Source organism: Populus euphratica, unplaced genomic scaffold (assembly GCF_000495115.2).
Source record: "Populus euphratica unplaced genomic scaffold, PopEup_1.0 scaffold22.1, whole genome shotgun sequence".
NCBI classification, from domain to species: Eukaryota; Viridiplantae; Streptophyta; class Magnoliopsida; order Malpighiales; family Salicaceae; genus Populus; species Populus euphratica.
Genome location: NW_011499863.1, coordinates 836153 through 859286, shown reverse-complemented (window position 1 = coordinate 859286; position 23134 = coordinate 836153). Strand labels below are relative to the sequence as shown.

General features: G+C 29.8%; 2 protein-coding genes across 2 annotated transcripts; both read left to right on the top strand.

The window, feature by feature from the left end:
- Nucleotides 1-2833: 2833 nt before the first annotated feature.
- Nucleotides 2834-6072, top strand: LOC105125366 (glyceraldehyde-3-phosphate dehydrogenase 2, cytosolic). The gene is made up of 12 exons (XM_011025774.1): nt 2834-2936; nt 3054-3077; nt 3162-3262; nt 3347-3462; nt 3617-3716; nt 4280-4426; nt 4506-4566; nt 4658-4755; nt 4860-5002; nt 5199-5282; nt 5401-5490; nt 5674-6072. The coding sequence occupies exons 1-12, from the start codon at nt 2933-2935 to the stop codon at nt 5720-5722; spliced, it is 1017 nt and encodes a 338-aa protein (XP_011024076.1). The 5' UTR covers nt 2834-2932; the 3' UTR covers nt 5723-6072.
- A 4777-nt stretch (nt 6073-10849) lies between these two features.
- Nucleotides 10850-15102, top strand: LOC105125363 (uncharacterized). The gene is made up of 8 exons (XM_011025771.1): nt 10850-11527; nt 12474-12641; nt 12855-12953; nt 13083-13184; nt 13293-13391; nt 13956-14093; nt 14196-14516; nt 14692-15102. Exons 1-8 carry the CDS (start codon nt 11060-11062, stop codon nt 14980-14982), a joined length of 1686 nt encoding a protein of 561 aa, XP_011024073.1. The 5' UTR covers nt 10850-11059; the 3' UTR covers nt 14983-15102.
- Nucleotides 15103-23134: the final 8032 nt, after the last annotated feature.

Genomic DNA, 23134 nt, shown 5'->3' with positions numbered 1-23134 from the left:
CACCGGACCGGGATTAAAAACTATGGTTGTGATTCCTATTTAAAATGTACAGCAGCCGAAATGTAAGATAGATTACTTTCCTTTCCTTTATTTTTGTCCTTCCATTTGTTGTTGGGTTAAACAATTCTGTACATTATTTTGGAATACTGTTTTTATTTCAAATAATATTGCTACTATTTTATAATTTATTGTAAAACACTGGACATAAAGGGATTTTTCTTACCCTCCTCCAGAAATACTATCAACTAGATTTTTTTTTAATTCAATTATATTCTTCAATATCAAAGTTATAAGGATTAAATTTTATATATTTTTTTAATTTATTTTTAAATTAATATAGGTTGAGTTTAACAGGTTGTCTTGGATTCTTTTTTTTAATTTTTTTTTAATTTTTGAAATTATTACAATTTAATAACCTGAATCACAAATTTAACAGGTTGTCTTGGATTTTTTTTTCTTTAAATTTATTATTTAATATTAAATTAATTAGGAGTTAAACTTTATGGTTTTTCTCGTTTAGCTTTCTTTGAAGTTATTTTTATCTCATGACTTGAGTTATAAGTTTGATCGATTAATTCAAGTTGACTCGAGTTATCTTTTATTTTTTTTAATTTAATATTTTAACATTGAATTATTTAGGAATCGAGCTTTATAATTTATTTCAATTTATTTTCTATTAAGTTATCTTGATCTCATGACTTTGACTATAAATTTTGTAACTCGGGTTGATTAGGATATTTTTTTTTTTATCTTTTTTCTAATTGATTTTTTTAAATTTGTCATTTAACATTAAGTTTATTGGTAAAAGAGTTTTATAACTTGTTTGATTTATTTTCTAAAAAATCATTAGAGCATTTCTAAGAAAAAATATTATTTTAAAGAGCTAAATTGATAAAATAATATTTTAAATAATATTAATATGGCTTTTTTTTTTATCATGCATACTTCAATGAGAAAAAAACTATTTGAAAAACTAGTATTGAAGGGGAAGACATAAGTGTTTTATTTTTTTTAATGAGTTTAATGCTATTTTTTTAATGTGAGTATATTTAATTGGTTTGTTTTTCTATTGGCTAACTTTGTTGATTTTGACTTTTTTGACATGAAAAGAAAATATAATTTTGCATTTTGTTTAACATTCCTCAGTAAGTAAAACAAGTATGAAATAGCTAAAATAATATTTTTGGCTTTTTATCTAATACATCCTTTAGAGTTGTTCTAAGAGTATTATGATCTAATATATAGATTTATAAATTAATTTGAGTTGAATTAAATTAATCTATTATGATTTTGTTTTGAAATTTATAAAATAATTTTATTTTTAATTTTTTTTAAATCATGTTATGTTTTTATTCATTCAAGTTTTTTTTTAATTCTAAAGTTTACCAAATCATCCCAATACAGTTTTTTTTAATTAAAAAATAGCAACATGAATATATTTTTTTCCATTAAAAACTAGTAATCCAGAACCCTCAACGCATTGCAGGGAAAAAAATCTGGCCAAGGGCTAAACTCGCATGATTACGGAATATTCTTCCCCTTGTTTTCTTGTTGATGGGGACAGGTACTCTTATGCTAATACCATTTAGCGTGGTAGATGACATAAGATGGCACATAGATGTTGCCATACCATTTTTAACTAATTTAGTTTTAAAAATTAGTACTCTTATGCTAATACCATTGGCCCATCAAAAGTGACGTGGCCACCTTTTCTTCACGGATATAAACAACCCTAGGAATACCACCTCTACCATACTACTTCACCTTTCACGATCGACAGCAGACCACGCTAAAGATCACGCTATCTTCACACAAATCAGCGGCCACAAATATGCCGCAGCATCGCACTCTACCCCACCATCAAATCAAACAAGATCAGCATGACACATCAAATAAGACCGGCGTCTCACAAAAGTCGGACAAAAATCGTCCTTACATTTTAAGTTTGGTCAAATAAATCCATACACTTCATTTAGTACTTCAAATTGAATCCAGTTTCTCTACAGAGACTCGAGTTCATGAAAAATTGTTGCCATGTGATCACACGTGTAATTATATAAGTGGATTAAAGACTCCATGGATGGATCCGTTTCGTTTGGGAAAGTTGAGGCTGTGGTTTTTGATTACGGTGTGCTCTCAATTTTTTATTTATTTTTTAAATGATACTTTAGGTATATTTTTAGATTATTTTAATATTTTAATATTAAAAATAATTTTTTTATTTTAATATATTTATAAATAAAAATCATTTTAAACTATTATCGCAATCAAAATCCTAAGCACATTATCTTTTAAATATTATTAAATATTTTTTTTTAGTGTGATAGAGTATGACTTTCAAATTATTTTTTATTTAAAAATATATTAAAATAATATTATTTTATTTTTAAAAATTTATTTTTAACATCAACATATTAAAATTATAAAATTACTAAAAATATAATTTTAACTATAATATCAAACACCGGGATAGCTTGAAATTTAAATGAAAAGTTACGAAAGCTAAATTAAAATTTAAAAGCTTGTGATTCCCAAACTGGCACTATAAAACTTGATAGTGCTATCCATTAAATATGAATCAAATTATAATACAAAATATACCCAATTTTCTCTTTCTCTAATCGGACAAAATTTAAATCGAAACCTTTTTTTTTCCGGAGTTGAAAAATAATTATATAAAAAATTAAGTTTCTATACTTGAAGTTAATTTTTTTATATTTTATATTTTTTTAATATATTTTAATTAGCATAGAAAAGACGCTGTGCTTCTGGTTGCTTTAAATATTTATTTTAATATATTTTCATTAGCATTGAAAGACGCTGTACTTCTGCTTGCTTCTTTAAATATCCACAGCACTAAGTTCTCGCTACTATCCTCAGTAATCTCTCCACTACTTCCTGCTTGTACTTCTACTGTTTCTCTTTGTGAATCATGGGTAAGGGTTTCTGTGTTCTGTCAGTTCGTCGTCTTTCTAGACTTCTACTTTTTTTCTACGATGATCTTCAGATCTGATTTTTCTTTTTTTTTCTTTGTTTTTTTTTTTGGTGCTCAGCAAGGATCAAGATTGGAATCAACGGTAATAGATCTGATTTGGTTAGAATAAGTTATGTTTTGAATTTGAATCTGTTCTGATCTGATCTGACTAGATGGGAAAATTCAGGATTTGGAAGAATCGGAAGGCTGGTAGCTAGAGTTGCTCTACAGAGAGATGATGTTGAACTTGTTGCTGTTAATGATCCTTTCATTACCACTGAATACATGGTACAGCCGATCATTTTTCTTAATATATTTGGTTTTTTGGTGTGTTTGTGTTTTTGGATCTGATGTTTGTTTTGTTGTTTGTAGACATATATGTTTAAGTATGATACAGTTCATGGTCAATGGAAACATCATGAGCTTAAGGTTAAGGATTCTAAGACACTTCTCTTTGGAGAGAAATCTGTCGCTGTTTTTGGTTCCAGGTATAATTTTCTTCTCTCTTTTTTCTGTTTATATACTGGTCGAAAATTTTGATTTTCGGGTTGTTTTTCTGCTGTTTAATTCCTAAAAGTTCAGTGTAGTGTTATAGTGATCGGAGAAGTTGATGTGTCGCCCCCTTTTGAAATCAATATGTAGGAACCCAGAGGAGATCCCATGGGGTGAGACCGGAGCTGAGTATATTGTGGAGTCAACTGGAGTTTTCACTGACAAGGACAAGGCTGCTGCTCACTTGAAGGTATATTTCCCTGGTTTTTTCGAGTTTTTTTTTTTGTTTATACTTGACGGGATGCCTTTTTATGTTCCTGTGCATTTGGTTTACTTTTAATTAATGTTCGTATCTTGGATTTGAGTAGGTTTTAGTGTATTAGTTTTGCGGGCTCTCGAATTTGATGCACATGGATATCTTACTAAAATAAGCTTTGAAGTGACATTTTTGGTGGTCTGAATCATGATAGCTTAAGAAATGACTTATTTTTGCGAGACAAGTATTTTTGTGCTATTTTTACTTTTCATTTATAGAGTCACCTTTCTTACTGATTAGATGCCTTTCGCATTTGAGTCTGCATTGGTTTGGATATGCCTCTGTGCTTGCTGGTCTTATTGAAGTCGGTTGATTTCATGGTAATCATCTGTGTATTGCATTATTTATATTTGGAGTTTTCAGTAAGGAGAGTTCTGTCTATGGTGATTGGTGCAAACTGGATGTGCATTAAATTTAGCCTGCTAGAATGTGCTGTGTGCTTCTAAGTTGCAGTGTTTTTTATTGTCTCATTTAAGAAGGTTGATTTTGGTTAATAGGGTGGAGCTAAGAAAGTCATCATCTCAGCCCCCAGCAAGGATGCTCCTATGTTTGTTATGGGAGTTAATGAGAAGAGTTACACTCCAGATCTTAACATTGTATCCAATGCTAGCTGCACCACCAACTGCCTCGCTCCCCTTGCTAAGGTATTGTTATTGTCTTCTCGGCCATGGCAGGTGTTATGGAAACTATTGTTTCCTTGTTACTGACTTGTCAAAATTACAGGTCATTCATGACAGATTTGGCATTATTGAGGGACTTATGACCACTGTGCACTCTATCACTGGTATGGCTTTTTCAAAAAAAAATAAAATCATCTGGTAGGTAATGGAAGTGGGTACATTGTGCTTACTATGCCTTTTATGATCTTGACCCAGCTACCCAGAAAACTGTCGATGGGCCCTCTTCAAAGGACTGGAGAGGTGGAAGAGCTGCTTCATTCAACATCATTCCTAGCAGCACTGGAGCTGCAAAGGTAAGAACCATTTGGAGTTTTATGCAGATTTGTGGTGCAGTTTCTTTGAAAAGCTTTGCTTTCATTTGTCTTGACATGTATTATCCTTTTTCTTCTCGTTTCAGGCTGTTGGGAAGGTGCTACCTGCTCTGAATGGCAAGCTAACAGGAATGGCTTTCCGTGTTCCTACCGTTGATGTCTCTGTTGTGGACCTAACAGTAAGACTTGAGAAGGCAGCTAAATATGATGAAATTAAAGCCGCTATCAAGTGAGTGCGATTAGTTTGGTCTAGAATATATAGGCTAAAAACTATTTTCTACTGTGTTGGTTATTCTGTTGTGTACATGAATTGGAGATTAAGGTGTTAAATGAAATTGTTCAAACTGTACAGTGATTAATTCTCTCATACGGCTTTGGATGAATGTGTTTTCCCTGTCTTAAAACTCTGTTTATTTTTTTAACAGGGAAGAGTCTGAGGGAAAGATGAAGGGAATCTTAGGCTACACCGATGAAGATCTGGTGTCAACTGACTTCATTGGTGACAGTAGGTAAGAATTGATCTGAATCCTAGGACATTTCGACCTTGTCTTTCTTTGCTTTGATGAAGTGGATGTGTCAAATTTGGAATTTGACCAAATACTGTCGGTTTGATGTTGATGTTTAAAGGTCAAGTATCTTCGATGCCAAAGCTGGAATTGCTTTGAATGACAACTATGTGAAGCTCGTTTCATGGTATGACAATGAGTGGGGCTACAGGTAATTTCATTCTTGCCCTCTTTTATTTCCTAGCTTTTTGGTTGATATGTGTTGCTTCCTTTGACTGGAGAGGTTCGAGGGATCACCTGCTCGAGTTGTGCATTTTGTTCTTTGCTGGAGAGAACCTATCTTTTATTCATTCATAATAGCCATGTAATCCATCTCTCCCTTGATAACTTGCAGCACTCGTGTGGTCGACTTGATTTGCTACATTGCATCTGTTTCTTCCTGAAGTTGCAGCATGATGGGGGAGTTGCTGTCTGCTTTCGACATGATGGCTTGGAGGTGTTGTTTTTGTGTCTATGTTTGACTACGAGGCTGAATCAAAATAAAATGAAACGGAAATTATGAGCTTTGTGACATCATCAGGTTTACGATGGTCGTTTAGGCTTGGCTTTCTGTAGTGTGTTCTTGAGGGAGTTTTAACTCCCTCCCAACTGGATTTTAAATATTTTTGCATTACTAGTTTTGCTTCTAAGGTGCTTTCTGCAACCCTACCTGCCCGGAGTCTCTTTCTGGTTCCTTTTACGGTCCACGTGTTATCTAGAAATAAAATTCAGCCTCTGGCATGCTTAAACGCAATTATTGTAACAACTATCATGTCCGTGAGTTGTGGCAATGACACAGTATGGAGATTTTGAGAAGTTTCAGTTCTATCACAAAATAGGACTCTCATGGAGGCCAAGCCCGTGGCGGTGAAACGTAGATACAATGCGACCTGCTCATTTGATAATAAAATCCTTTGCTGTCAGGTTTTTGGTGAACTTGAGGGCTTGGAGAAGTTTTGGGGATTTGTTTTTAAGAAATAACAAATAAACAGAGGGAATGGGGTAGGAATAGTGTTTATTTGCAGCACGGTTATTATTTTGTCGCTTGCACAAAAAACAATTGGGTACTTGCCTGCCCTTAAAGTCAAAACAACCCTTGCCTTTGGTCCAAGGTTAGTTTTGTCTCCAAGTAGATTTTCATGTTAATGTGAAGAGGGTAACTGCCATGTTCAACTTTTATATTATATATACAGTCAGCATATTTGACTAGCGTGTTGTAATTTTTTTTTTTAAAAGTTGGATATTCATTTAATTTTTTTAAAAATAAATTAAAAATATTAAAAAACTTATGAAAATATCTTAATTAAATAAATTGATAATTTGACAATGAATTTTTTTATTAAAATTAATAAAAAATAATAAAAATAGAAATAACTACAAAAACATGCAACGCTAAACATATAATAAATATTATTCAAGAATAAATATTTTTTATAAAATAAAATTTAACTATAAAATAAAAGAAATTATTCAAAAACTAAATACAAATAAAATTATTAAAAAAACTGTAAAAATTATGGCTTAAGTCATAAGAATATAATAAATTAATAAAGAATAAATTAAAAATAATCGCAAAATCTTCAAGGCCGAAAGATAAAACTAGAGAAACAATCACTAAAAAATTATGATTAAAAGAATGAGAGGGAAAATTGAAATAAAAAATAAATCAAAGAGCATAAAAAAAATAAAATGGAGGGTTAGTTTAAAAAAAGTAAAATAAAATTAAAAAAATTAAAAATAAATTAAAAATAATTTGATTGAAAGATGAAATTGAATACTACCAAAACTTTAATAAAAGAGTTAATGAAAAAAAAAATCATAAATCAAAATAATAAGGATTCATGTTCTACATGTAAATGAAAGCAAGAGCAGAGTAAAAAGGAAATAAACAGAGCAACAAGAGGTTATTTGGGAGTGGTGGGAGTGGTGCAGCCTAAGCGTTGTCATTAACGACGGCTATGGTGGCAACCTCTCCTCTATTTTCTCTTCTTCCCCATTTTTTCATCTCTTTTTTTCATTTATCTTCTTTCCCTCTCTGCTTTTTTCTTCTTCTTTTTTTGTTCATCCCTCCTACTTTCCCCTTTTTTTTTCCCTTCTGGTTTCTTCTATTCCTCTCTCTCTCTCTCTCATCCTCCTCTTGTCTCCTTTCTCCCCTATATTTATAGGAAGAAAAGGAGACCTCCACATCTGCCTAGTCAATAATGCAGGGGTGTAGGGCGGCCAGGGCAACCACTATTCAGCCGTCCCTTTACCAACCTAGAGACACTTCTCCTCCCATAACTCTAATAAGATTAAAGCCTTTGTGCATGTGGAGGGGTTTTTGATTGGTGTCTTTTTGGGAAGACAAATACGTGAAAACAGGGGAACAAAACCTTTTTCTTCTCCTGTTTTCTGTGCGTCCAGGGGAAGAAAAAACAATAATGCAGGGGTGTAGGGCGGCCAGGGCAACCACTATTCACCCGTCCCTTTACCAACCTAGAGACACTTCTCCTCCCATAACTCTAACAAGATTAAAGCCTTTGTGCATGTGGAGGGATTTTTGGTTGGTGTCTTTTTGGGTCATTGTGGGAAGACAAATACGTGAAAACAGGGGAACAAAACCTTTTTCTTCTCCTGTTTTCTGTGCGTCCAGGGGAAGAAAAAAGGCTATAATGCCATTCAAAATGACACCATTTTGGACTTTTTTTTAAATAATGTATGAAACAATGCTGTTTTACGGCACAAAACTTATGTCAAAGTCCAAATTAGTCTTGAATTTATAATTTGTTCTATCAAGTTTTAAATTGCAATTTTGATTTAAAAATCAATGCAATTACATCCATGCCAAAAATCAAACAGCAACCTTGAAGTTGATTGCCTTTTCCAAATTGATCTGTGACCTTTGATGTATGCAATTGAACTCTTAATGATTAATAAACCTTTAATTTCTTTAATTTGACCCCTGATTCGGTTTTAATTATAACCCCTCTATTTACGTGTCTTTTTCAATTTGGTTTTTGGTTTTAGATTTCTTCAATTAAGTCCCTAATTGGCCATTAAACTGCAATATTTATACAATTAAGCCCATAATTTGAACAAATTAAGTCTTAAAAATTATAATTTAACCCTAAAATTGTAATATCTTCCAATCAAAGCCCAAATTGACTTTAACAATTAATTTTTCTTGTTTTCAAACCCTCCATTAATTCAATTAAACCTACAATAAAATTTAATTGAGTCTGTAAATATCTGATCTTGGACTTTTTTTTCTCAAATTAAATTTATTTATTAACAGGACTCTCATCAGTTAATAGAATACTGTCAAATTTCAATCCTTGTGTTTTTAAACTTTCTCAATTAATTTTTAGTTATTTTCTGGGTATTTTGACATCTTTTTTTTACTGTTATTTTTTTTTTGGGTTTTTTTAACATATATTTTTTTTATTTTTTTATATTTCCTCCTTTTTTGTGTGGAGACCTAACAACAGGTTACAACATGGATTATGAGTTTAGAGAGTTAAGCCACGAAACTCAGATCAATCTAATATTTCATCGTCTCAATATTGTTTTTAAAAAAAAACAACATCTAGAAATGAGTGGGTCTTTTTTTTTTTAAAAAACAACATCTAGAAATGAGTGGGTCATGTAGTGGAAACTCATATACGAGTTAATTCTAAATCTGGGTTAGGTAAGGAGTCAAACCAAGATGTTTTAAGATTAACTTGCTGGGTCGGTTTTAGTAACAATGCCAAGTAGTTTTTTTTTCTTTTTCTTTTTCTTTCGATTAAATACATTTTGAATTTTTTGATTTATTTCATCCATCATCATTTAGTTTGATTTTGAATTGGACTTGAAAATTTATTGTGGTTTGCTTTCTATAATGTTATTGTAGTCTCAAATAAATATTGATATTTGGTTGGTACTCAATTTGCAAGTATTTTTTTTTGTCATATCATTAAGTAAAAATCAATTTAAAAAACAAAGTTGTTAAACTCATTAGAGTCAATGATTTAGGTTATGAGTTTGGTGGATGTGGATTAAGTCCAAATCGATCTAATTTGTTGTCGCGTCCATATTGAAATAAATTATGTCATCTTAATTTTTTTGATACTGGTTGTTCAAGTTGTTTTGAGAACCACCAAGTCGACTTGGTTGCATCGGTGCAACTTTTATATAACTTAATTTTAAACTTGGATTAGACAAAGAGTCGAGTCGGGAGAATTCAAGGTTAACCTATTTGATCAGTTTTAATAACAATACCAAATAGTTCCTTGCATTCTGAATATTTTCTTTACATCACAATTTTTTTTTATATGACTTGCCATTTTGCGCTAGCAGAAAACTAGTGGAAAACTAAAAGAATAATTTAAAAAAAAAAAATTTGAGAAATTGAAAAATAACTAAATAGCTAAATTTTTTTTTTTGAGAAATTGAAAAATAACTAAATAGCTTTTTATTTATTTAAAAAATTTAAAAATAACTAAATAGATGCTTAACATTTAGTTAATATCCAGAGACATAAAAGATTGAGACAAAGAAGACAAGACATAATAGGACATGAAGATAAAATTATATTTGGTTATGGTATACAAGATATAATTACTATCTCTATATCCCGTTTGTTTGGTAGAGGAAGAGACAAAATAAAATATAAAAAAAATATTTACATTTAATATGTATTATTTCCAAACTTACATATTTAAAATAAACAATTATATATCATTTTTATTTACTTTAATTAATATGCAATGTTGAATTAATAATTGTATAATAACCATAGTTATAAAACCCGGCTTAATAAATTGATCTGGAATCCTAGACCTGAACTGAGTTTTAAAAAATAAAATAAAAGAAGGATTGACCTATTCTAATATGGTTAAAACCTTGAATAAAAAACCTGTTAATTTTTTATTTTTTTAAAACAATGTTGTTTTGAATTATTTTTATATTTAAAAAAATGAGATTAACTTATATTTTTTACCAAGTTGATTTTTTGATCATATCTTAAAATTACAGTAATAAATATTTTTTATATTTATATTATTAGACAAGTTTGAGATTAAAAGCTTTTACATGAATATTTTAAAAATAATAAACAAATCGTGGTCCTCAAGCACTCAACTTGAGAAGCTTTCAAAGTCCTCATTCAAATGTAATCTAGTTTTTCAAAAATAAAAATGATGTTGCTCACGTGGTATATTGTTTGGTTGGTTGGAGATCTGGCTAACCCCCGTGAAAAGTCTCCACGCTCTATCTCTTACCGACTCAGTTTTCTTTACTCTTCATAAGAAACATGGAAGCTTTTCTTTTTCCAATAAGAAAATGGTGAAGCAATCACGTGACCTTCTTGCCCACATCGGGAAATAAAAATAAAAATAAAAGAAAGAAAAAACTGTAGATGCCATTTATATTCAAAGCGCAATAAATTTCCTCATGAATTCTAAAAAAATAAAATAAAAAAATCCCAATTTATAAATCTAGAATTCAAAATACCAAATTACCAGACTACCCATACTCAGCTTAATTACCAACACCTAACATTCCAGCATGTTTTTTTTTTATTAAAAAAAAACAAAAAAAATTCGAATTTCCTCTATTTACGATCTCTCCGCCAATACTCTAACCCCCCCCTGTGTCTGTCTACAGTTCCTTTCTCTACCATCATCTCCTCCTCGTGAATTCTTTCACATTATTCTCTCCGAAATGTCTTGACACACTAAAGTAACTGCCTTTTTATTAATTAATCTCTCCGTTTACAAAGAATGGCAACCTCGGCGTTTAAATCCACGACAAAGAGGACACCTCTCGGCAACGACAAGTCGTCTTCCTCTGCTCACCGGCGTTCACGGAGTCTGAGCCGCTTCTCCCGACCGATTCCTCCCGACGACTTTTCCGATGATTCTACGGCACCGTCGAGAGGGAGGTTCGTGAACATGGATAGAGGATCGGGAGTTCCGGATATAAGTCTCGACGATCTCGCTATTCAGTTGTTGAGTTTAGGTGATCGAGGGCGGTCGGGTTTTAGAAGTGGTGACGTCAGTTATGGGGAGAGAGTTGCGGGTGGGTCCCTGAGGAGAGGAAGGTCTGTGTCGAGGCAAGGCGGTGAAAGTAAAAATGACAGCAAGAGTTACAGTCGTGGTGGTGGTGGCGGGAAGGTGAATTCGGATGGTAGTAATTCGAGGAGGAGACGGTCTGTTTCTGTGGTTAGGTATGAAATTGGTGATTCCGAGGTAAACAAATTATTGCTCATTCTCAATAGTAATTTCCATTTTTTTTTGGAAACTTATTGATGATTTTGTTAAAAAAAAGAAAGTTAGCTTTTTGAATGTGGGGATGGATGTGTGATTTACCTTTTTTGTCTAATTATTATGTTAAGAAAGTAGTGAATGGTTAAGTGTGGGTATGGAGTGAGTAAATAGCAATCATGGACGCTTTTCATTTTGTGTACTTTCTCACTTACAAAATTATTGCAATGGAGCCCATGATGAGAGAGCTACTATTTTGGAATTTAAATGTTATTTTTATGGATGAGTTTGGATATTTCAGCTATAAAGTTAATTTGAGAGGCTTGAAACATGCCAAGCTGCATGCTTTCAAATTGTTTTTGTTGCTGTAAGTGACTACATGAGTATTTGGATTTCAATGCGAAGGCTTCTATATAATGGTAATTTGTTGAACCTGGTTGTCTTGAGAAACCAATTAAGAGTCGAATTAAATTTTGTTTATGGTTGTGCTTTTATTGTGTAAGGTTTTTTTACTTTTTTTTGTTTCAATTTGGTATATGGTTCGGGTGGCAGATATTTTTTGAGGTTGCTCTGATTCTGAATATGGTACACTTTTGTGCCTTTCTTAATAGATGGTTACAAACTTTTTTGATAACTAAAGCTGCTTAAAAAGTTAGTGCTAAGATGTGTTTGCATTTACATAATGCACAAAATTGGAGAGTCATATGGCCAAAGCATGTGAAAATGTAATATTTCTGAGATTGATGTGCAAATTAGTGAGTATATATGTGCGTGCGTGCGCCCACTTGTGACCTTGTCTTGTATATTTATTCATGTTATATCCTGGCCTGTATTATTCATGTCAGCTTGAGTACTTGAAATTGTTTAGGCACATTTTAGTCAATGACGTTCTTTTTTAATTTTTGTATGTTGTTTTTCTTCGCAATATCAGAGTGACCCAGAGCATTCTCAGAATTCAAGAAATCATGCTAATTCAAGACGTCAGAGCAACGGAAACAGCCAGGTCACTTTATCAAATAAGCCATTAGCATCGAATCATAGACCTGGACTGAGAAGGTCTCTTAGCCAGAAAGATTTGAAGTATCATGACGGCTACTCTGTAAGAGTTGTATCTATTCAAGCTATGTTAATTACATCTTCTGTATGTTGTTGAATCTTGTGTTGTATCTGATAGGCTGGCAATCAAGTCTAGTCTATTGGCTGGCTTGTCACACACGCATGCACATATACATATGTGTTGTTATTTTAATATTCATTCAGATCCTTTTCATATTTTGTTGTTTCAAGACTGAATAAAATTTGGTCCTTTCAGAGTCATTCATCAAGCCTAACTGATGATGAAGGGAGGGATTCTTGTTCCAATAAAAATGGATATGAGAGAACAATACGAACAGTTTATGCACAGAAGAAGGTTGGATATGATTTTTGGAAAAAATTATGCAACGGGTGCTGTTTCCTTTGTCTGTGCGTGTTTTTGTGTATGTGTAAATGTCCTCCTCTTCAGATCAGTCACTTATTGGCCAACCTTTTCACCCTTTAGGCAGAGCATCCCACTGGTGATGATATGAACAGCGGGCTGTATGAAGCAATGAGGAAAGAACTTAGGCATGCAGTAGAAGAGATCAGGATGGAACTTGAACAAGTCTGTAATTCTGTTTCTCATGAACTTGATTTGATTATCTGTATTATATATTGCCTGTGCATCCTTGATTTGGTTTGCTGATAACAGTGTTCCTTGAAATTGACGCAGTCTATGGAGAAAACAAATATAGATTCGAAATCTGGAAAATCTGATGGTTTTCAGGGTGGTTCTACTATCAGAAGGAACCATGCAACAAAATCAGATCAGGTAAGAAAAGTTTACTTATGATCTTTCTGTTGTGCCAGTTTTTCTTGTTGCACATAATATTCTTAAATTGATTACTAGTATGCAAAAGAGAGTATCTTCTCACCTGTCCTCTTTTATTTGGTTTTCTTGGAACTGATTATCGATAGAGGAATATTTGATTCTGATAAATACTGGCAGCTTTTACTTATGGATCTTTCATATTCATGTGTAATTGTTGATCTAGGAGGGAGCTTGTCACATGTTCTTTTATGTTGTGTAAAAATCATATTTTGTAGATTTCTTATTCTACACTGGTTTTGTGAGAGTATTGAGAGATTGATAGCTCTGAATATAAGCAGACATTGCAACTTGCAAGTTTTTTATCACAATGGTTTAATTAGGGATTTTACAGTTTATTGACACTGGTGGGATTATGACATGCTGCAATCTTAATGACCGTAAAACTGAAAACATGATTACTTCCCTTCTTGACACATTAGAAAGACTAGTTAGAGAACTAGTTAAGTTGCTTTTTCTACTGGAATTTCAAGATGACTTGTTCATATATGGATGTTGTATTAACAGTCTGAGAAGTGTAAACAAGATTTATTAGTAAAACTATTGTTGGAGAAGCAACATGGTAGAGATATCTCGAAGATTGTGAAAGAATTGCTTGCTGATCCGAAGAACACTGTTTCAGAAAAGCCATCAAGAGCCAGAAAGGTACTTAGTCCTCTCTTCTATGCTCTTTCACTGTTTGAGACTTGCATATTGTCTGTTCTTGTGTCAATTTGTTTATTAAGGTTTCCAATTTGTGGTGTTCAGGGGAGTAATGACAGAAGTAGGATGTCTGAACGATTGACAGAAGAAGCAGAGAAATACTTTGAGGACTTCATTTCAAATGTTGAAGATACAGATATTTCATCTTTGGATGGGGAAAGGAGTGATACAAGTTCAACTTTAGGGGGGCTAGCAAAGACAGAAACTTTAAAGAGACCGGTGATATCCAAATCTCAACCTGTAGAAATGGACGGTGTTGTGCTGCCCTGGTTACAATGGGAAACTTCTAATGATTCTTCTCCTCTATTCTTAAAAGATAAGGAGCTAGCATCGACTCCAAAAAGTAATTTATGGGATGCAGCTCAGGTAATCTATGTCCCATTTTCTCTTTCAAGCAGATCTAGGACCTTGGAAGAAATAGCAAATTTACAGACAATGCTTGTTTCTTGTGCTTGTTTTATGCATTATATAAAGCTATCATGACTTGTTTTATTACTCTTCCTGTGTGGGTAAATAAACTGCATGTCAATTCCCATTATAGGAAGCAACCCCTGCTCAAGAGTTGATCATGCACCCCATCAGTAGCCGTGCAAGCTGTAGCCCAGGACTTACAGATGGCCACTCAACAAATATTAGAGAACTTAAAGGGAGTAAATTTGGAGAACTTGAAAGCTACAGAAGACGAATTTCATTTAGAGGAACAAGGTCACAGTTTGACGTTGATGAATATCTTAAGCGACCAAGTGATGAAGATTTTCTTTTAGAAAGTTGGAAGCAACAACAGAGAATTCATTCAGGTGGTCTCCTGCTTTGCAACCGAATGTTTTTCTAGCTGTAATCCACAAATCTTCATGAGGTAGCTGTTGGCCTTCATCTTTTCCTCAGAAATCCTTCTCACAATGTCCTCTGCTTCTAGGTTCATACTTAATAGAAGCACTTGCCTTTTTATACAGTTAGTCGTAGGCCCTTGTTTTCTTTAGGGATCATAGCAGATGTCTATGAAGATTTACCAGCTTACAGTTCAACCCTTGTGAAAGACAGAGGACTTGTTATTTAAAAAAGATAGCAGTAATTTCGTGCAGGATTTCTCAGCTTACATGTGTGTTATTATTTCATTCTATGTACCATTTCTGTGAGAAAGAAATACTACTATCTCATAACCCCTCGAGTGTTGAATTATTATAAAAAATCTTATGTTCTAGCAATTAGCTTACAAGGGCTCACACCCCCTGACTGGAATCCTTGATTCTTTTCCATTTGAAATTTCAAGTCAACTTTTCGTTATTGGTTCATATATCGATTAGTAATCTCTGTGTAATTTCCTAAACAGTACATAAAAACTAAAAACTTGTGTCCTGTTTTCTAGATTCTATGTCAGCAGTAATTTTTTAAAATGTTTTTTAATTAAAAAATATATTAAAAATATATTTTTTATATTTTAATATTTATTTCTGACATTCTTATATCAAAATTCGTAAAAACAAATTTCAAAAATTTTCTACACAAACAAAAACACTTTTCTCGGTTACTGGGAGTTGTTTTTATATATATATATATATATATATATATATATATTAAACTCAAGAACCCTAGCCTAGCTCGTTGAAAAACCAGACCGAGAGCCGATGAGTCTAAAGTCCATACCCCGACCCGTCATTTAAAAGAAACCAACAGATAAATGCAGAGCCAAGACTGATTGGGCGGGCTTATGTTTTCTTTGTTGATCGCAAAACAATTATTTTTTTATTTATTATTATTTATCCATCAGAACTTACTACAAAACTTAATTCGGTTAAAATGTATTTGAATATTTATTTTACAGGGTTATTTTAATCCAATGTTTATCTTTTTAGGATAAAATAATATTTTCTTAGATATGTATCACTCCATTTTTTTGAAAAACCTAAACTTTTGTTAAAGTAGATAGTTTAGATAGACATTGAAAATTTGAGATTAACTGCTCTTTCTCATGCCAAACAAGTTTTTATTTCAATTTCAATTTCTTGCTGTATTTTATTGTAATTGTTTCAAGAACTGAAATGTTCATGAAAATCCAAGAATGTTTTGTTTAGGGTTGTAATTAAAGATTAGTTTGTTTGATGATTTGAGTAAAACTTGTAGCAGAGTTTGAAATCCCTGTTTGAATTGCGAGGGAAATTACAAGAACAACTATAGTGCAAGTTGGAAGAGTGGGTATTAATCCTCGACATTTGGTGGATCAGTCCATTTCTTTGATTATGAGTAAATGTGATTACTAAGCATATTCTGGATATGTAAATGGAATTAACAGACAATTAATAGTAAAGTCATATGAAATATAATCTAAATTATAATTTGAGTATTACTAGATTTTTGGCAAGAGAATCAGACTTTAAAATATTGGGATGTTTCCAATATATATCAAACTTTGTTAGAAACTCCGGTTTAGGAAGATTTTATCCACTTAGAAAAGAAAATAAATAACCCTATAATATCATAAATATATGTATATACATAGATAATTAAATATAGATAATTGAACTGGTATTGAACATCATTTATAATTTAAATCTCGTTCGTAGATAACTTAGTTAAAGCAAATTTCAGTTTTAAAAGGAAACAAACTCTTATTTTTAGATATATGTATACACTTCACATTATAGTATTTAACTAGCTGCTATCCATTCCTATAATCAACTTTTGAATAGTTATAATCTCGTAAATAGTTTATTGTTGTTCAGATTAATTTTAATTTGACTGAACAACAATAATGGATTAAATGCAGTAAAAGAAGGATATGTCAAGCACTAACAACACATAATTTTAATTGATAAAATTAAAAAATAATAATAAAAAATATATATTTAAAGGATGAAAATAATAAAAAAACACAAAATATAATTCAAGTAAATAGTATTTTATGAGTGTTTTTACAATAATTTAGCCTCACCTTTTATTATTTTTTTAATAATTTCTAAGCTGATAAATTGTAGAAGAGTCATTTATGCTTGTATATGTAATTAAAGTACTCGTGGGAAATTTTATTTAACCATAAAAGTAAGTGCCTTTATATTTATAATGTGAAGTACAATTTATTTGTATATTTCATTAATAACATTTCTATTACTTCTAGTTAATTTTTCTACTGTTAAGCGTTTTAGAATAATTAATTCAATGTCATCTTGATTTAGGAGACATTGAAGAAACCTTTGGATGGCTAAATTCTCTATTAAGAGTCATAAATTAAGAAGCAAGTCCTCTTCATGAAAATTGTATTATCAAATAGTAGCAATTAACTTATCTTCTGTATGCCGATTATTATACAATATACTAAATGAAAATGGTAAATCAGTATAGAAATGGTAATTTTGTAATTTTTTATCAATTTTTTTTACTGTAGCAAAAGCAAAATTACAATATTTGATTTTTTTTTTATTCTAGCATTATTGTGACAATGATAAAATTATAATTTTCTTATTTTTTTTTACTAGCTACAATGTTACTCCAACAATGAAAATTTTTTAATTTTAATTTTTTTTTGGAAAACCAATATGCCCACTTGTCCAAGTTGTTCCAAAGTCATCTCTCCTGTAAAAAAAAAGAAAAAGATTATGAATGTTTTTAAGTATCAAACTTCATTAGAAACTCCTATTTAGGGAAATTTTATTGGCTTAGAAAAGAACGGAAATAACCCTATAATATCATTTCACAATGAGTGTATATATGTATATAAACAAATAATTGAAGTGCTACTGAATATTATTTATAATTTAAATCTCGTTAGTGGATGACTCAGTCAAATAAATTTTAGTTTTAAAAGGAAACACACTCTTGTTTTTGGCTGCATATATACACTTCACTTTATAATATCTTAATGTTTTACGGTAGCAGTCATAAAATTATAGATTTTTTATTTTTTCATATTATAACATTACTCTAACAATGAAAAAATGTTTTTTTATGGAAAACAATAAGCTCACCTGGACAAGTTGGTTCAAAGTCATCTCTACCATAAAAAAAAGAAAGATGAAAAATAATTCTAAATATCAAACTTTGTTAGAACCTCTCGCTTAGAGAGATTTTATCGGCTGAGAAAAGAAAAGAAATGATCCTATAATATCATATCACAATGGATATATAGATATATATAGACAAATAATTAAACTGTTTTTGAACATCATCTATAATTTAAATCTTATTAGTGGATAACTTAATCAAAGTAAATTTCAGTTTCAAAAAGAAACAAATTTTTCTTTATATAGGCATATTCACATTATTCTTAGTAAGAAACAATTACTTTAAGATATATAAAACAATTGTGTGCTTCAAATGAGAAAGTGGAGTTTAAATATTATTTTTATTAATTTTTTATTTTTATGATAATAATTTTTTAATTTTAAAATTTTAATACCATTAATAGCTGTTTATCAGTTTATCGATTCATATATTTTTATTTTTATTGCTTAAATAACTTTTTTACATTTCTTAATTAAGAGAATTATGCCATTTATTTTGTTAATCCATGCATAATAATTTTTCAAAGAAAAAAGTATAACAAAAAAATTATAAAAGAATAAAGATAATAACAAAAAAATAGTATAAATAGATAAAGTATAAAAAATAAAAAAATATTTTTTAAAAAAATATGTTAAGAAAAAAATAAAAAAAATACATTAAAAAAATAAAGAAAAGAAAAAAAATGAACCAAGTATAATACATGCGCGCATATATATATATATATATATAAACAGAAAATAAATCTAAAAAAAATTGTTTTCTACAAAAAAAAAAAGAAAGAAAGAAGAGGAAATATACAATTGTGCCACCGCTACAGTACACCACTTGCTCCAATAGCTAAAATTCTGGACATAATTATAAAATCACCATTTTCCTTTTTGTTTATTGTATAATTAACTTATCTTTTATATGCCAACGTACAAACTACAAAGACATAAGACTTAGTACCAATATGCCCAATGTTTCCAAGATAAACTTTATTAGAAACTCACAGAGATTTTATGGGCTTAGGAAAAAAAATCCATTAATATTATGTTTATAGATAATAAATTTAGTCAAAATAAATTTAAATTTGAGTTCAAAAGGAACAAACTCTTATTTTTAGATTCATAAATACATTTCACAGTATAATATCTAGTTAGCTGCTATCTAAATTTATAATTATCTATTAAATAGTTATAACTTTATTTTATTTAATAATTTAAATTATTAGGTTGAGATATTTATTTGATATGGTATTAAAATCTTAATGATCAAGCAGTTATGCGTTTGAATCTCATTATTTCTACTTATTTGATAAAAATTAAGCACAAGATAATATGAGTTTATATAAATTTCAAACTCAAAGAATTTTTACTTAAAAGGATGTGTTAGAAAATAATATAAATTATATTCTAAAACTTTATTTAATAACTTAAAATATTAATTTGAAATAATTCTTATGCGTATTCTGACAATAATTTAGCCTTGCCTTTTATTATTTTGGTTATAAATAATTCACTTGTATATATAATTAAAATAACATGAGAAATTTTTTTTTTTTAGATTAACATGGGTGCGCTTGTATATATAATTAAAATAGCATGAGAAATTTTATTTTAATCATGAAAGTAAGTGCCTTTATGTTTGTGATGTGAAGTACAATTTATTTGTATATTTTATTAATAACATTTCTATTACTTCAGTCAATTTTTCTACTCTTAAGCGTTTTAGAATAATTAATTCAAAGTCATCTTGATTCAGGGAGACATGGAAGAAACCTGTGGGGTTTGGACAACTAAATTCTATATTAAGAGTTATAAATTTAGAAGTAAGTCCTCTTAAGTAGGTGCCTTTATGTTTGTGAAAGTAACTGCCTTTATGTTTGTAACGTGAAGTACAATTTATTTGTATATTTTATTAATAACATTTCTATTACTTCAGTCAATTTTTCTACTCTTAAGCGTTTTAGAATAATTAATTCAAAGTCATCTTGATTCAGGGAGACATGGAAGAAACCTGTGGGGTTTGGACAACTAAATTCTATATTAAGAGTTATAAATTTAGAAGTAAGTCCTCTTAGAGCCCGTTTGATTACGTGTTAGTATTTCTTTAAAAACACATTAAATAGCTATTTGGTTACAAATGGTTAAACAATTAAAACACATGGATCCTGTCATTTATATGTAACGAACCATAATTTTTAAAAGTAGTAAAATACTATTTTTTTATGAGAATTTCAACCTATGATAGGCACATTGTTCAATGAATTATACTGTTCACGTGCATAGTTTTTTTTTCAATGTGTTAATTTTTTTAACAATTTTTTTTTTTAAAAACTAGTTTAGAGTAAATTAAATTCACTTACATTATGATGTAAATAATATTTTTTTTCTCGAAAAAATAGTACACATGGGTCCTGTCATTTATATATGATGAACTATAATTTTAGTAAAATATTATTTTTTTACGAGAATTTCAACCTACGATAGACACACTGTTCAATAAATTACACTGTTCATGTGCATAGTTTGTTTTTTCAATGTGTTAATTTTTTTAACAATTTTTTTAAAAAAACTAGTTTAGAGTAAATTAAATTCACTTACATTATAATGTAAACAATATTTTTTTTCTCGAAAAAATAGTATAAAGTAAATTAAATTTACTCGCACTGTAATATCAATTTTATACCTGATAATATTTTATCTGATTTTATTACACGCTCAAAAAATTATAAAAACTGTAGTTTTTATCGGCTGAATTTTGTATGCAATGAAATTATAATTAGTTTAATGAAATAATAAAAAATATTTTATATCAAGTATTATTTATTTCATGATGTAATAGGAGTAGTTAATTCTATAATATTTAAAATTAAAATCATCAATATTACTATATATATTTTAAAATTATTTTATAACCTCAATTTCAAAAATATTCTTAACCAAACACATTAAATTACTTTTTCTTCAACATCAATTTCAACCATAGTTTTAACCAAACACCTATTTTTTCAAATCAACCTCAACTAAAAGTACTTTTTATAAAATAATTTTTTTCAAATCACAACCACAACAGTTACGGCAATACTAAACACATTCTTAATGAAAATTGTATTATCAAATAGTAGCAATTAACTTATCTTATGTATGCCAATTATTATATAATACACTAAATGAAAATGGTAAATCAATATAGAAATGGTAATTTTGTATTTTTTTCTCAATTTTTTTTACTGTAGCAGTAGCAAAATTACATTATTTGATATTTGTTTTTGGTTTTTTTTTTATTGTAGCAGGGTAAAATTATAATTTTTCTGATTTTTTTTACTACAACATTACTCTAACATGAAAAATTTGTAATTTTAATTTTTTTTTTGTGAAAAAACAATATGCCTACCAACTCAAGTTGGTCCAAATTAGTCATCTCTATCATATAATAAAAAAAAAACAAATTAGGAATGTTTTCAAATATCAAACTTTATTAGAAACTTCTTCTTAGAGAGATTTTATCGACTTCAAAAAAAAAAAAACCTATAATACACACACACATACACAGATAATTGAAGTGCTACTAAACATCATTTATAATTTAAATCTTATTAACAAATTTCATGAGGGAGATAAAGCACGTATTCAATTCTTATGGAATATCTGTCAATACACGGCATTTGTCTCTTATTGCTGATTATATAACCCATACCGGTGAGTTCCACCCGATAAACTGTATTGAGGGCATATCCGAGTCAATACCACCTTTAAGTAAATTAATGTCTTTTGAGACAGCGTCCAAATTCATAGTTGAAGCCACATTGCACAGGGAGGTCGATAATTTGGAAGCTCCATCTGCTAGGGTTTGTCTTGGATTGCCAGTGAAAATGGGTACTGGATCTTTTGATTTGATGCAGAATCTGGAAATTTGATCCCTTGTAATTTTTATTTTCTTGTTAAATTGTATTGAAGGGGGGCTCTGAGGTGCTTCCTGGTTACGTATTCTGATGAACGTTTCTAGTCTATCACGTGCCTTCTTTTTTCTTTTTCTCGAAAATTCCTTTTATTGTTTTTTTTTTTTTTAACTCATCTTCTTTCTTGTAATATAGGGGTAAGCAACTCTTACTTTTGTTTAGATAAGAGAGGTTAAGAGATGCTTTTTTTTCGATGACAGGAGAGATTGTATCAATTATTATTGTTTTGAATTTATATTTGATAAAAAATGATCAAATATAAATAGAAAATAAATTTCAAAAAAACTTGTTTTTTACAGTGAAAAAAGAAAGAGAAAATATACAATTGTACCACCATTACAGTACACCACTTGCTACAATAGCCAAAATTCTAAACATAATTATAAAATTACCGTTTTGCTTTTAGTTTATTGTATAATTAGTTTATCTTTTGTATGTGAACGTCTTAGTCCCATACCATATAAATAAATTAAAAAAAAAGAGAGAGTAGGAATGTTTCCAAGATGTCAAACTTTGTTAGAAACTCCCAGGGAGATTTTATTGGCTCAGAAGAAAAATAATCCTATAATATCGTATGACAATATATATATATATATATATATATATATATTTATTAAATATTATCTATAATTTAAATCTTATTAGTGGATAACTTAGTTAAAACAAATTTGAGTTTCAAAAGAAAACAAATTCTTATTTTTAGGTGCATATTTACACTTCACAGTATGATATCTAAGTGAGCTGCTATTTAAATTTATAATCGAACCCTTACAATCTTTTAGATAGTTTATTGTTCTTCGTATTAACTTTAATTTTATAGAATAACAAAAATGAATCAAATACATCATATATATATATATATATATATAAAATTACTATTGAATATTATCTATAATTTAAATCTTGTTAGTGAATAACTTAGTCAAAACAAATTTGAGTTTCAAAAGGAAACAAATTCTTATTTTTAGGTATATATATACATTTCATAGTATAATATCTAGTTAGTTGCTATCTAAATCTATAATCGAATCCTCACAATCTTCTA

Excerpts from the sequence above, each read along its gene's own strand:
- LOC105125363 (XM_011025771.1), top strand. The coding sequence starts at position 11,060 with ATGGCAACCTCGGCGTTTAAATCCACGACAAAGAGGACACCTCTCGGC. Across the intron at positions 12,954-13,082 it reads CAGTTTATGCACAGAAGAAG|GCAGAGCATCCCACTGGTGA; the intron begins GTTGGATATGAT and ends TTCACCCTTTAG. Across the intron at positions 13,185-13,292 it reads TCAGGATGGAACTTGAACAA|TCTATGGAGAAAACAAATAT; the intron begins GTCTGTAATTCT and ends AAATTGACGCAG.
- LOC105125366 (XM_011025774.1), top strand. Across the intron at positions 3,078-3,161 it reads GATCAAGATTGGAATCAACG|GATTTGGAAGAATCGGAAGG; the intron begins GTAATAGATCTG and ends GGGAAAATTCAG. Across the intron at positions 5,491-5,673 it reads GACAATGAGTGGGGCTACAG|CACTCGTGTGGTCGACTTGA; the intron begins GTAATTTCATTC and ends GATAACTTGCAG.